We start from the raw sequence: 14,246 nt of genomic DNA, 5'->3' as shown, positions 1-14,246 counted from the left end.
CAATAAAACATAATATTTTACTATAAAAGTAATGTTTCATGAATAACTCAAATAGAATATCTGTTTTAGAAAATCAAATAACGTTAATTTTTTAAAAACAACCAAGAGAAATATTTAATCAACCCTTTGTTAAAGGCTCTTGTGAGTGCCCTCGATTCCACTCTATGTCGTCGACGGTTATACTTTTTGACTTTTTGGCTCATTTCATTTTAGTTTTTTTTTTCCAGTTTATTTATCTAAATTAAAGAAAAGATTCAAAAATTGTGGGTGGGGCCCACCTCAGAATACTCATTCTTGCTTCGAACCCCAACAAGGAGGAATAAGAACAACTTCTTGTTCTTATGCATATAATATATAATTTGGTATTTGATTATTTTAGTCTTTTTTATATATATATTGACGTGATATCAATACTGCGTTGACGTCGAGTTGATATATGAAGTCTTATATTAGTATTCTGATGAAAATAATTAAAATTATAAAAAACCAGAAAATACATTACTAAAATTGAAATTTAATAAGTTATATCAATATTTTGTTGATATATGAAGTTTTATATTGGTATTCTAGATTAAAATAATTAAAATGATAAAAAATTAAAAAATAAATGACTAAAGCTGAAATTTAACAAAATAGACGATCAATATCACAAAAAAAGAAAAAAGAAAAAAGAAAGAAACATTCATTACCAAATATAAGATTTTTCCTCACAAAATTATTGGAAAATGAATTGAATAAACCAAACTGGAAAAAGATTTAATAAGACAAAATAAGCTGAAAGATAATTTGTGATGTGATAATAAACACTGGGTTTATTGTAAATCAAATTTATATAATGTCGTTAAATTACGTTATGCTTGGGTAACTTGGTTCAAAATATTGTAATATATGTTTGACTATAACTTATTCCAAATATCATTTCACAAGTTTTCCAAAACATAGAAGGATTTTTAAATAATTTATAGTCTATTTGACTATAATTTATTCGAAATATTTTATAAATTATTTTGTTAACTTGTAATCAATTACTTGCATCTTATACTTAAATTAAGCTCTCGATGTTTGATATGAAATTATGAGCTGATTTTAAATATGTATTTTTGAAAGAAAACACATATAGATAATTGGTAATATTATGGTTATCTTGTATAAATCAACCAAACAACCTGAATAATTGAGCCTAACAAGTAAGTCATGTCAGCAAATTTATTCTAAAAAATGTTCGAGTTAGTGGAGCAGATGAATATTTGATCAATAGTAGTGAGTTGAATTTTTCTCGTCAGCATCTTCTTGAACGAACTTCTCACACATGACTTTTCTAATATGATTTACTTGACTTACATGGTTTACAGATTATTGCGTCAATCAATTCACCGAAAAGCAATGCTTGTTGTTTCCTACGTTAGAAAAAATAATAATAATGTCACACTTTCGTATTTTGTATGTTTTGATAATAAATGTAGATTAAGGGTGAATGTTTTTCACCTATGTAAATATTCATCTAAATATATAAAATAAGAGCCAAACATATTTAATTTAGATGGTGTCAGAGCATTATTTTTATTTTTCTTGATTAGTGGAGGAACCTCAACAACTTACGTACCCAAAAATGGTGGCGGCATAGTGCATCGGATATTACGATTTATATGTAATTTTAAGTAAATTTATTTATAAATTTCTTTAAAAAAAATGCCAAAAGATCTTTATTGGTGAGATCATCGAGAGATTTATTATGTAAAATTTGAAATAGAATTCATATATTTATACTATATTATTAAGTGTGAGTGAGTTAGAAAAACTGCTTGGAGAGGACACCAAAATTTCTTCCCTTTTACCCTTCTCTTCAACACCACATATAAATTATAATAATTCCAACCACGTCAATCCTACGTCTGAAATCTTCTCCAAAAATGGAAACCTTAACCATACCAACACATTTGAAAACTTCTCAATTTAAAAAAACCTTACGGTTAGTATTTTTAACGCAAAAAAAATCTTTCTTTTTTCTACCATAATATTATTATATTTTTTATTGAAATTAAGTTCAACATAGAAATACATTTTTCGTCATACACAACAATGTGTACAAACATACTAATGATAATATTCATATCAAATTACAAATGTTAAATATTCGTTTTATAAATTGATTAAACACTTTTCCAAATATATAATATTATGTTACACGCAATACGTGTGTCTCAGCGACTGGTTTAAATTAATTATATGCAGATTTTAAAAACAAAATCCAGCCAACAGACTAGCTACGGAAATATCAACTAACCATAAACAGTGACAATGATTGTCGCTTCTTTATAAGCCGGCTTTCTTATTGCACAAATCGAACTTTTAAATTTTATCGTTATTGTTATTAATATACCCATTTTCAGCATGTTACGTTTGTACTTTTTCATTAAAAAAAAAACAAATTTGAGATGGTTTCGTGAATCAATTTTATGAGACAAATATTTTATTTGTGTTATCTATAAAAAATTTATTTTTTATACCAAAAATATAGAAAAAAAATTAAATCATCCCGCGAATAAAGATACGTGAGAACATGTCACAAAAACTTATTAGTATTTTTTTTAATTATGATTAATTTAATTTGATTGAAACAGAATACATTACATTAGCGCGTAGTTGGAGAGCAACAACCGGGAAATATCTCACATGATGCCATGTAATAATGAGATGCATTAATGGTCTGCATGTTTGTGTGTGATTTAAAAGTAAAAGATTTAATAATTTTAATTGATCTCAACTCAATCATTAAAACCCTCCCTACCATTTTTATTTAGTAAAAATTTGTGTGAGACGTTCTCACGAGTCCTATTTATGAGACAGATCTCTTATTTGGGTTACCCATGAAAAAATATTATTTTTTATGCTAAGAGTATTATTTTTTATTGTGAATATAGGTAGAGTTAACTCATCTCACAGATTAGGATCCGTGAGACGGTCTCACATGAGACCCACTCTTTTTATTTTATTTTATCATTGCATTAATGTTTTGCACATTTTTTTAATTAAGCTTTTTCACTAGGTTGTTTTTTTAAATGAAAAAAATCGCATATCTTTCTCTCTCTATATTTATACATATATTTAGAAATACATAAAAACTGAAGGGAGACTAGACTAAGTCCTCATCGAACGATTATACAACCGCTCTTTAGTTTTAATTATCCCACCTTAAATAGTTGCAACAAAGGAAACTACACATAGGTGACATCTACATATTATCACAAGTAAAGAAGAATTGGAAACTTAGAGTGATTTACTTGGCTTTTACGTGTAATATTTAGTGGCAAGTCAAAGCAATAATGTCTACCAAGTGTGATCTCGTTTTCAGGCTTGACTTTCACATTTAATTTCTTATTTTTTCCCGAAACATCTTGCAAGTGCACTAATCGATTTATAGACTCACAAATTTTTATTTTATCGATATGGAGAGCAATTAGTCTATATGAAAACTCAATATAGGGAATATAACATAAAAAAATAAACTAATATATAGCTTAATGTGTGCATTGATTGTTTGTTCAGACTAACATAATTGTATAATATATTTAGTATTTTTCAAGTAATTAGTTTAGGTGTGATTTTTATACATATTTCTTTTTCTTAGATAGTTGATTTGGGTATGAGTTTTTATATATAAAATAATATATAAATAAATCTAAAAGTTATTTATTAGATTTAACTATAATAGTTAGTCGGCAAAAATATGAAATATTTGAAGATAAATGTTTAAAATTATTAATGTAAGGGTCATTTTGGAAAAAAATAGATGTCTCTCCGGCCGTAGACTCCACTATCATTATCAAAAGATCTCCCTAGATCTAGCACGATATGTGCATATGTAGGGATTAATGAAGTGTTTAGAAGATGTTGAATAAATATTCGTAATTTTTTTTCTACTTAAAAAGTGCTTCGGACATTTTGAGAAGTCATAGGCTAATTTCGTTCAAATGATAAAGTACGGTAGATTACTATAAATACGGAAACAGTCCACAACACTTGAGTTAAGCAGTGAATAATAAAATAAAACAAGGCATTTCTAGAAGTTCAAGGGATAATCTCTTCTATGTCCCCACTTCTTCTGTTTCCAAAAGCTGTCACTAAAAGACTTTGATTAGTGCGCTCTTGTACAAATCCACTTCTGTAGGAATTATATTTCACACTGAAACTCTTAGTATTATAACTCAACACTTAATAAATCTGATCTCTGGAAAGACTCTTTCCACATATTATAAATGTTTCAAACTTTACAGTAGATGATATAAAAATGAGTGTGAATAATAATAACAAAAGTGATATTCTGAATCAGATTAAAACTTTCGGCGTGTGCTGGATTTCCAGATATTGAATATATGAAAGGCTTGAGTGTGAGAGTAATCGAATGACTTATTTTTGATAGAGAGAGATAAATCGTTGGCTATTCGTGAATCATTCGAAAATCCTTATATAACCCTTCTTCAAAGTTTGGATAAGAACGACTCTATTGCCAGTTGAGAGTATCTAAATAAATTTTAGACCTGTTATTTGTTGTGTACCAAAATATGGTAATAAATAATCGGTGCGATTCATTATTGTTTCTATTTATAATAGAAGTAATAAACAATCAGTACAGTTCATTAAATGACATTTAATGAAAGAGTGGGTCTCATGTGAGACCGTCTCACGGATATTAATCCGTGAGACGGGTCAGTCCTACCTATATTCACAATAAAAAGTAATACTTTTAGCATAAAAAGTAATATTTTTTCATGGATAACCCAAATAAGAGATCCGTCTCACAAATACGACCCGTGAGACCGTCTCACACAAGTCTTAATGAAATGTACTATTGATTTAAAATGGCTACAATAAATAGAAACAATATCTAAATAAAACGATTATAAAATTGTTATAATATGACGTGTTTTCATAAATGACAACCACTATGACTACTGTTTTTGGTTTCTAATCATAAGGACTACTATTTCTTTTGGTTAAACATTACTGAAATGTATGGATCACAAATGCTACTGATTCTTCTGGTCAAGTACTACTGAAACGTAAACATGCGGAAGTGTTCTACCATTTTATCCTTAAAACATGTTTTGTTTTTCTTAAGTTATCAAAGAGTTCCGATTTTTCTTAAGTCATTCGAATCACAAATAATCTTGTATCGGTTAAATCGACCACCTAAAATAATAAATCTTAGCCTAGAAACATTAAGCTAAGGAAGATTTATTCGATGGTACTTTTAAAACATTCTTCGAAGAAAGCATCGAGATTTGATCATTTATATACGATGTGTATATTTTGTTTTGTTTTCTACGAACCCCATATACGAAATGCGTACAGTTTGTCATATGCTCAATTGTAACATCGAACGATCGAATTATGAAGCTAATGAATCTACAAGGAACTCTAACACGATTTTGGGAACATGTTGGATGAAACTAACCCTCGAGCATCGAGTTTGGTTTAATTTGATTTTATTGAGCCACTCTTTTCGGTATTGTAGTAGTAGTAGTACGTCATAATTGATTGCTATTTAAATTTGAAGTATTAGCAGCTTAGACTTTTCTCATTAAAATTTGCAAATGGTCTTGGTTGAAGTTATTGCCTTGGTTTTTTTTTGAAGTTATTGCCTTGGTTGAAGTATAGTCTAAATTATTGATTTTATAATAAAACTTTTTATCCATTAATTACTATTTCCATGTCCCGTAAATGTGATTAATTTCATCATAATTTCTCTATCGTTGAAAAACAAATGGTTTTGTTTCTTTAACAATCTATAACTATCCACCTAATACACTACTATTCCAGAATCCTCGACGTGACACAATGCTAACCACTATCAAGAAATATATACAAAATAATTATTACCTAGAACGTACGATGAATTTAAAATAAGCAAAAACTTGTGTGAGATGGTCTCACGAGTCGTATTTTATGAGACAGATATCTTATTTGGTCATCTATGAAAAATATTACTTTTTATGCTAAGAGTAATACTTTTTATTGTGAATATCGGTAGAGTTGATCCGTCTCGCAAATAAAGATTCAGTGAGATCGTCTCACAAGAAACTACTCTTTGAAATAATATTAATATCAGATGAATTTGAAACAGATTAATTTTGAGTCGATCTGAACAGATTAAAATTTAAAGTCCGAAAATATCGAAGTTTAATATAAAACTCGTGAAATTTTATATTTATTTTTATATCTATACTGCATATATGACCAAAGCTTAATTAATAAATAATTTTAAAAATGGGGTTACTATATATAAACAACAACTATAATATTTAAATGTGATACAACCATTAATGTTAGAGGGTATATATTAATTTCACATAGTTGGAGGGGTGAAAGTGAATTTATTGGTATTCGTTGGTTTACCAAATAAAGAACGAGGAGAGGACTCAAGGAGAGAAACGGAGTTGCTGAGCATGCATTCGAAACGGTGTCGTTTTCGTGGGGCTTTCTTTGTTTGTATCGCCCCACTCTTCCCCCGCTTCGTCTTTGGTTTTTTTTTTTTTCCGCTGATTTCTCTTCAAATTCATCGCTTATTTCTCTCTACAAAAGCCTTACCATTTTTGTCCAGATATTCACCCAAATTTGATCGTCCATGGCTTCTTTTAGCGTTCCGTGTCCGAAGATCACGCCTTTGTTATCTGATTCATCGCATTCCAGGACTGCTGGCAGCAGACATTGTACTGCTTCGTTCTCTCGATCCGATTCCAGACCAGTGATCGTTCCATTGCAGGTTCTCGTTGTTATTGGGGTGCTTCTTTTACTGCCGTTAGACTCAATCCCCACATCTTTGTAGCACGCTTTGTTTGTGATCTTTGTGATATTGGAGCTCAGATTTTGCTTGCTTGCGTGCGCTGAATTTTATGTCTTTGTCAAATCTATGATCGGTATTTGTATGTGCTGCGTTTGTTGTGGATTTATCTGCCGCCTTTATCCACCCATACCATGCTTCCTCGGTTAGCTTTCTGGTGAACTTCGCATTTCATCGATGCCATTTTTGTGCTGGAGAGGTTTATTATTAGTTTCTGTTGCATTAAATGATAAATGTTTCATGTTCGGTATGAGTGGCTCTTTCTTTACATCGGAATTAGATCACACACTATAAATTAAGAGAAAGGGGGGGGGGGGGGGGGGGGGGGGGGAATTTACGTGTTGATAAAGAATTTTCTTTGGTTCTGATTATTGTTACCCAACACCTTAACTTAATGATACATTTATTCCAGCAAGGGCCTACCCATAACCATTCTGCAATCTTTAAAGTCTACGCCCAGCTTAGTGAGGTAAGATGACACTTATATGCTACTATTGAACCTACTATATAGCGACGGCTTTTAAACCGTGGGTAAAAAAGCGACGGCTTTTAATAACCCGTGGCTTGGTCCGGTTTATTAAATTTGTCGCAATATATTACGACGGTTTAATGAACCGTGGCTAACAAGACGACGGTTTTTAGTAAACAGTAGCTAAAATAGCGACGGTGTTTATTAAACCGTAGCTAAAAAAGCGACGGTGTCTAGTAAGCAGTCGCTTAATTTTTTGGGCGACGGTTTTAACCGTCGCGAATGTTGCGACGGTTACATTAAAACCGTCGCTAAGCCATCCGTTTTTTTGTAATATATTGCCTTTTTGTCTTTTGGTTTTGGTTCTAAATTATTTATCTTTTTATGCATTGAATTTGAGTTAATGTTACACTACCTTATCTAGGTTGCTGTTGAGAAGCCATCGAATTCAATTCCGGCACTCGAGTTAGTTTTACCCAAAGAATCTGAAAGGAAACTTGAAGTTCCAGATGCATCATCGATTTCAGCTTTTATGAACGATTGTGGCAAATCTTGTTGGGTATGTGAAGGACATTGCATAAACATCCCATCAATTTCTGATTGGGTTCTGAAAAATGATCTTTTATTTATCTGATGCGTCTAGGCTTGTAGATTCAAGAGATATTGTAGAGTTGCAGCTTAAGCAGATGGATGGTGAACTCCTTATCAGGAAGAAGGAAACATTGCCACAGCCATCGGTTGCAGCTCCAATTTTTTACCCATCACCTCTTACTCACCAGGCTACGCTTCCACCACAAATGCCTCACGCAAATGTTCCGGCTCCTGCGTCTGTGGGTTCTGCTCCGTCAACTCCAGCTGTAATGCCAACACCGGCACCTGCACCAACAAAACCAAAATCAGCACATCCTCCATTTAAATGTCCAATGGCTGGAAACTTTTATCGTTCTCCAGCTCCCGGTGCACCACCTTTTGTGAAGGTTAATGCCTTTTCTTTTATGGCATTTGCATTTATTCTTTCCCTAAATACCTCGTGCTTTGAATTTGTGGACTGTGGTTGTATGATGGAATGGTGCCGATATCAACAATTATAATTTTTCGTTGGTTCCCAAGAATTTATCAGATCCTTCAACCAGTTAAATTCTAACCAACCTCTCATATCCAGATGAGTTGCAAATTGCAAAATTTAATGTAACTGGTAATATATGCTTCAGTCGTCTCAGAAAACCAAAATGAAATAATATAAATATAGGTGTTGAACTTTGAAATTGTGGGCTTCTCTATTTGAATTTGCACACTGTTTTATCTTTCGCAACTCAAACCTTCAATTTTTTTTTCCTTGTTGAATTCTCGAGTAGGCTTCTTAACGGTGGAACTGGGTAAAATTAGGGACTACTTTCTCAGTCCACGCCACCTAATAGTGGTCATACTACCTGTGATTTTATTTTCTGTTCTTGTTTTTGTTCTTCATGCAGTAACGAAGTTCTGTAATTCTAATTCCAAGTCTGATTTTATAGGTTGGCGATAAGATCCAGAAAGGACAGGTTATATGTATCATTGAGGCCATGAAACTAATGAATGAGATTGAGGTGAGCTGCTCTGTTTGATTGTGTTACTTTCTGACACACTCATGATGAACACGGAAGAGGTTTCAATTGAGAAAAGTGCTTATAGGAGAAATTTTGTCACAGCTTATGCCTACATTCTTATATCACATAGTTTAGGATTACTGGAACACAGTTGATAATGGTAGCTTCGGGAAAAATGAACCATGTAAGAGCTATATCGCTCTGTTTCTCCAACCCAGTCAACTCGAAATTTCTCAAAATTCAACATTCAAAACTCAGTATTATTTTCAAAATTTTCAATTTAATTATTCTCGCTTGCATCAATCAACAATGGAAAACACCGCTTATTTTTATCTCCACGTTTTTCATCAACCTATTAATTTATTTCATCTTTTTCGTTCAATCATGACACAATATCACTCCTTTATATATCATTTTTATTTTTAAATTCATATCTTATCATTCAGAGAAACTTTAAAAATTCCATTTTTCTGCTTCGATTTTTTTGAGTTGAAAAACGAAACACCGCCTATCTTTTCTTTAATGTTGGTGATAGAAGTAAAATAGCTCTATGTGCCAAGATTCTAAGCTCCAGAATTCGTAGCAAAATAGTTTGTTTTCCATAACTTGGTAAATGATAGTTATAACCTTTTCTATGTACAATAAGATCTAATACATTTTATGGTGCATCTTTTTTCCCAGACCGACATATCTGGCACGATAGTCGAGATACTCGTAGAAGATGGGAAACCTGTCAGCGTGGACATGGTATGCATCCTCTATGCTCCCTGCCTTCTTTCATCACTCCTATATCAATTTCATAGTAATATCATTGCTACCGAAGCTTTGCTGCTTGGTTCATATTACTACCACATAATGGTTCTGAACAGGACCATTATTCGGAACTCTCAAACAACTCTCTGTTTTTTTCATTGCCCCAGCGCCCAAATGAATGTGGGCTTGTCCAGGAGTAACCCAAACGCAAAGGACTTGTTTGTTAATTTTTTTGAAAAACAAAATTTTTTCATGTTTGATAACGGAAGTGATTAATCTATAATTGTATTATCTTAAAATCCTTAACATCTGCTACATACTCATCACTTTTATTTTAATCACCAAAAACAACGGTAATATAACCAAACAAAGCCGGTACTTTATTTATTTTGTTCATAACCTATTCCATTTCCTTTGCAGCCTTTGTTTACCATCGAGCCATGATGAACCAGGTTCAGAGCAGTCACATATGTAAGAAAGTACGAGATCTCTTGGCCCTTTGGGATATTTATTCCAACGTTAAATGATGGTGTTTTTAGAATAATAAAGTGTTCGTCGCATGTTGATACGTCTTATTAATGATGAATAATACATTTTTTTGGCGATAAGATAGAAATTCTTTCCCTAAAAAAAATCTCAAGTGACGTTGGCTTTGGTCTATTTCTAATTTTTGTTCCAATGAGGTTTCATGTCATTAATTTATGTTCGAATACAAACTTTTAAATATGCCAGATAGAATGTTATATGCCTGAAAATTGCGTACATTTTGAAATTAATATAATTCTCTTATTCATTTGCTATAGTTCACACTCACATACGTTATTTTTTCTATTTTTACACACATTCTTTAAAACCAGTGCTGGTAGCTCTCAACACCTCATTTGCTTCATAAACATTCCAAATTGGCGAAAGAAAATCCTCCTTCATCAACACTCTTTCTGGCAATTTACTTCAAATTGAGCACATTTTCCTAGATAATGATACTGGAGAGAGAACTTCATTCGCAGTTTCTTTAATCTCATTCCTTGATACAATCCCACTTTCATTAGGCTTAAACCAAACACCAACTTTCCAAGCGTCACAGATACAACTTTTTGCATACATCTGATCCCCGAAATAAGGCCAACAAACCAAAGGAACCCCCATACTTGCACTCTCCATGACTGAACTCCAACCACAGTGAGTTATAAAACATGCGATCGAGGGGTTCCCCAAAACAATCTCTTGTGATGCCCATTCAACTATTTTCCCTCGACTAGCCACTCGTTTCATGTACTTGTTGCTGTAAGAATGGCACGACTTGTCAGTTAGACCAGACCAAGCCACCCATAGAAAGGGCCTGTTCAGTATGTCGAGTCCTTTTGCCAGTTCTTCTAGTTGTTGCTGATTGAACTTCGATGTACTACCAAACTCAACATAGACAACTGAGTTCTTGGGTTGTTTATCAAGCTATTTTAGGCAGGGGTTGAGTCTTTTGGGAAAAAAATTCCTGCAGATTGGCCTTTAGCTAGTAATGGACCGATGGATAAAAGATTTGGCGCTAAGTTGCAGGCCGTGGGATCAAGTTCTTGGATCCAGTTGCAAAGACTCCAATCTGCATTCGTCATGTTATGAATTATACCATTGACGACATGTGACATTTCTTTCTCCGTGTTTTTGTCTCCTGGAAAGGACCACGTGGACTCGGTAATGGCCATGGCTGGCATGCTCTGCAGCAAATTGATCTTCTGATCATTTTTAATGGAGTCCCTGCAGAAGCCAAAATATAATATTTCCCTGATAAAAAATTACATAATATATACAATGGGACAATATCTGTAATGCCCGAGAATTAATTACTGTCAATCAAAGATTATTGACTTATAATTAACGGGATTATGAAATGGCCCACTGAGACACAATTTAAGATAATCTGCGGCCATTTATTTTGAATTTCAGAATGTGTTGCCGAAGCAACACCGCACCCGCGCTCAGGAAGACACCGCACCTGCGGTGCATGTCCAGTAGGGTAGCAATTTTTGAAAAACTGAGACCGCACCCGCGGTAAGAAACAAGACCGCACCCGCGGTGCAAACAAGACAGCACCCGCGGTCGTAGTTTCTGGAAAATGGATGTAGATCAGTACGCTGAGCGCACCCGCGGTCCGGAATGTAGCGCAACCGCGGTGCTACGTGTTTTGCGAAAAATGAGGACACCTCATAACATGCATGCAATGATATATATATGATAGCTTTTCTTCAGAATTCAGAAAGTGAAGAACGAGAAAGGAATCGAGAATTCTTAAGAAAATCCTTACGCCTTTATATTTTGATCTGTCCGTTCAATTTGAAATCCGACTTCGGTACTGAGTTCCTATCGACGTAAGGTACAACTGGACGTAAGTTTTACTACGTTTTGACATGTTTTGAAATTATGATATTGTCAGAATTGAATGGAATTCATATATGATGTTTTTGACATGGTAGACAGCGTAGAATCGAAGTCAGATTAAGAAACAGACTGATTATGGAATTGTTGTGAATTTCAGAATGAAATTGACTAGAATTGATGTCAGATTTGTACGGTGGTTGATTGTAAATTATTGGAATCAGTAGATATTGGTTTGGTATCACCGGTATCGCAGAATTGTACTATTGTACTGTCAGAATTTGATAAAACAGAGATGTTGTGATTTGATTAGAATATTGATACAGAATATTGATATTGTCATTGCCAGATTGAACAGTGACAGACTTTGACTCAGGACTTCGATTGTATCAGAACGACAGCAAGAAAGGTATAAATAAATGTTGATTCGGGATTGCACAACTCGAGTTAGGTTTGACTTGAGTTTCCCTAAATCACATACTTTATTTATTGCATTGATATTTGCAGATTATCAGATTGATATGTTTAAGTCTATTGAATGATAGCAAAGTCAGAATTTGAGTCTAGGGCAGATCAGCCTAGATAGGGCAGAACCGCCGAGTCTTGGACAGAACTGCTAAGACCCTAGACTTGTGGTATATCGATGAGCTTAGATGTAGATCGACGTCTATTGTAGACACTCGATATAGCATGCCCAAGTCTAAGTCTTTGTCAGAACTGCTCAGACCCTAGACTTACGGTGTATCGATGAGCTTAGATGTAGATCGACGTCTATTGTAGACACTCGATACAGCATACCAAAGTCTAACTTAGATCGGAATCCCTAGATTAGAAATAGGATCAGATCAGATCACGAGTCATTGATTCATGTAGTCAGATTAGATGCATGTTTTGATGTTTGTTTATGCTTTTATATATGTTTTATATGATTGCATGTATACATTGTTTATACTGGGATATTTGTATCTCACCGGAGTTATCCGGCTGTTGTCTTGTTTGTATGTGTGCATGACAACAGGTGGGACAGGTACATGGTCACAGAGGTGAAGACAGATCAAGATTAGAGTGGTGATTCCGGACTTGGACTAGAGATAGGGTTTAAACACTTGATAGTAGATGTTGAACCTGAGATGTAAATTATTGTATGACGTATGAGATTTATACTTTTATACTGATATGTATAGGAGTTTGATTCCATTACCTTCCGCGTTAAAAAAAAAATTTAGACCCTGTTTACTATAATTGTTTAGTTAGTCCCATTCATGATTAAAAGATGATTAGCGTCCGGGTCCCCACAATATCCCTGCTTAATATAATAACTTTCTCGAATTCTAAACATGACAATCTAAAGATTAGTCTTCTGCCTGTGATACTTAAATGTGGATATACAGAATAGTGAAACTAAAATGAAAAAAGAGCGCGCACACACATTTTCTTTCCGTCTTTATCGATCAACTTAGCCTCAATAATGTAACGTCCCAAAAATTTAAAGGTCCACGTGAACCACGTGCATATAAATTTTTAAATTCCTTTGGTATTTTATTAAATTGTTTTAAAGCCTAAAATGCATGTTTCTTTCATTAATTTATGTTTAATTATTTTTATGCATTTTATGCGTAATTCATGCATGGTGGATTTAATTCATGAAAATTTAAAAGTTCACGCATTAGGGTTTCTAGGTGCATGTCACGTTCGAACGAGGATCGGAGACCGGAGAATTTTCAGGAAAATTATTTTATTTCACGATTTATTTTTATAAATTAAGTTGAAGCGTTTTAATTATATTTTTCAAAAAATGAGATTTTATTGGGTATTTTTACCCGTATGATTTTATTTTATCCGGTACGTAAATTTTATCGTATCGGGGGACTTTTTGAAGGTTCGGTTAATATTTTTAAAATCTTTCCAAAACGAAATAGTTTTCCGGAGTATGTTTGGATTTATTGGGCACTTAAATATCTTTTTAAAACCTTTAAATAACATATAGGGCCCATTTATTTAATATTAAACCATATATTTATCACCTAAATTAATATTTAACCTAACCCTTTCCCCACCAACAGCCGACACCTCCTCCCTCAGCTTTTTCCATCGGTTTCATCATTTCACAGCTGAAGGAACCATCGGCCAAGCTCTATTCTTGAAAGAAAATTGCTCTCCGGCACTCGTTCTTCGTTTCCCTCGCGACTACATCATCAAGGCACGCATTGTATCATTATTTCTGCATCAT

The 14,246-nt window shown here is 33.3% G+C and overlaps 2 protein-coding genes across 2 annotated transcripts; one reads left to right on the top strand and one right to left on the bottom strand.

Moving 5' to 3' along the window:
- Positions 1 to 6,434: 6,434 nt before the first annotated feature.
- LOC140804678 (biotin carboxyl carrier protein of acetyl-CoA carboxylase 2, chloroplastic-like) lies at positions 6,435 to 10,403 on the top strand. The gene is given in 8 exon segments (XM_073160768.1): positions 6,435 to 6,763; positions 7,254 to 7,310; positions 7,735 to 7,851; positions 7,853 to 7,869; positions 7,954 to 8,287; positions 8,825 to 8,896; positions 9,578 to 9,643; positions 10,070 to 10,403. Coding segments are annotated over 8 exon segments (825 nt in total). The 5' UTR covers positions 6,435 to 6,625; the 3' UTR covers positions 10,094 to 10,403.
- Positions 10,404 to 10,600: 197 nt separating this feature from the next.
- Positions 10,601 to 11,346, bottom strand: LOC140805598 (UDP-glycosyltransferase 83A1-like). The gene is made up of 2 exons (XM_073161860.1): positions 11,203 to 11,346; positions 10,601 to 11,098 (listed from the first exon to the last, which is right to left on the bottom strand). The coding sequence occupies exons 1-2, from the start codon at positions 11,344 to 11,346 to the stop codon at positions 10,601 to 10,603; spliced, it is 642 nt and encodes a 213-aa protein (XP_073017961.1).
- Positions 11,347 to 14,246: the final 2,900 nt, after the last annotated feature.

This window comes from Primulina eburnea, chromosome 11 (genome assembly GCF_022965805.1).
Source record: "Primulina eburnea isolate SZY01 chromosome 11, ASM2296580v1, whole genome shotgun sequence".
Classification (NCBI taxonomy): Eukaryota; Viridiplantae; Streptophyta; class Magnoliopsida; order Lamiales; family Gesneriaceae; genus Primulina; species Primulina eburnea.
This window is presented reverse-complemented; position numbering and strand designations above follow the sequence as displayed.

Excerpts from the sequence above, each read along its gene's own strand:
- LOC140805598 (XM_073161860.1), bottom strand. The coding sequence starts at position 11,346 with ATGGCCATTACCGAGTCCACGTGGTCCTTTCCAGGAGACAAAAACACG. Across the intron at positions 11,099-11,202 it reads TCCAAGAACTTGATCCCACG|CTTGATAAACAACCCAAGAA; the intron begins GCCTGCAACTTA and ends TGCCTAAAATAG.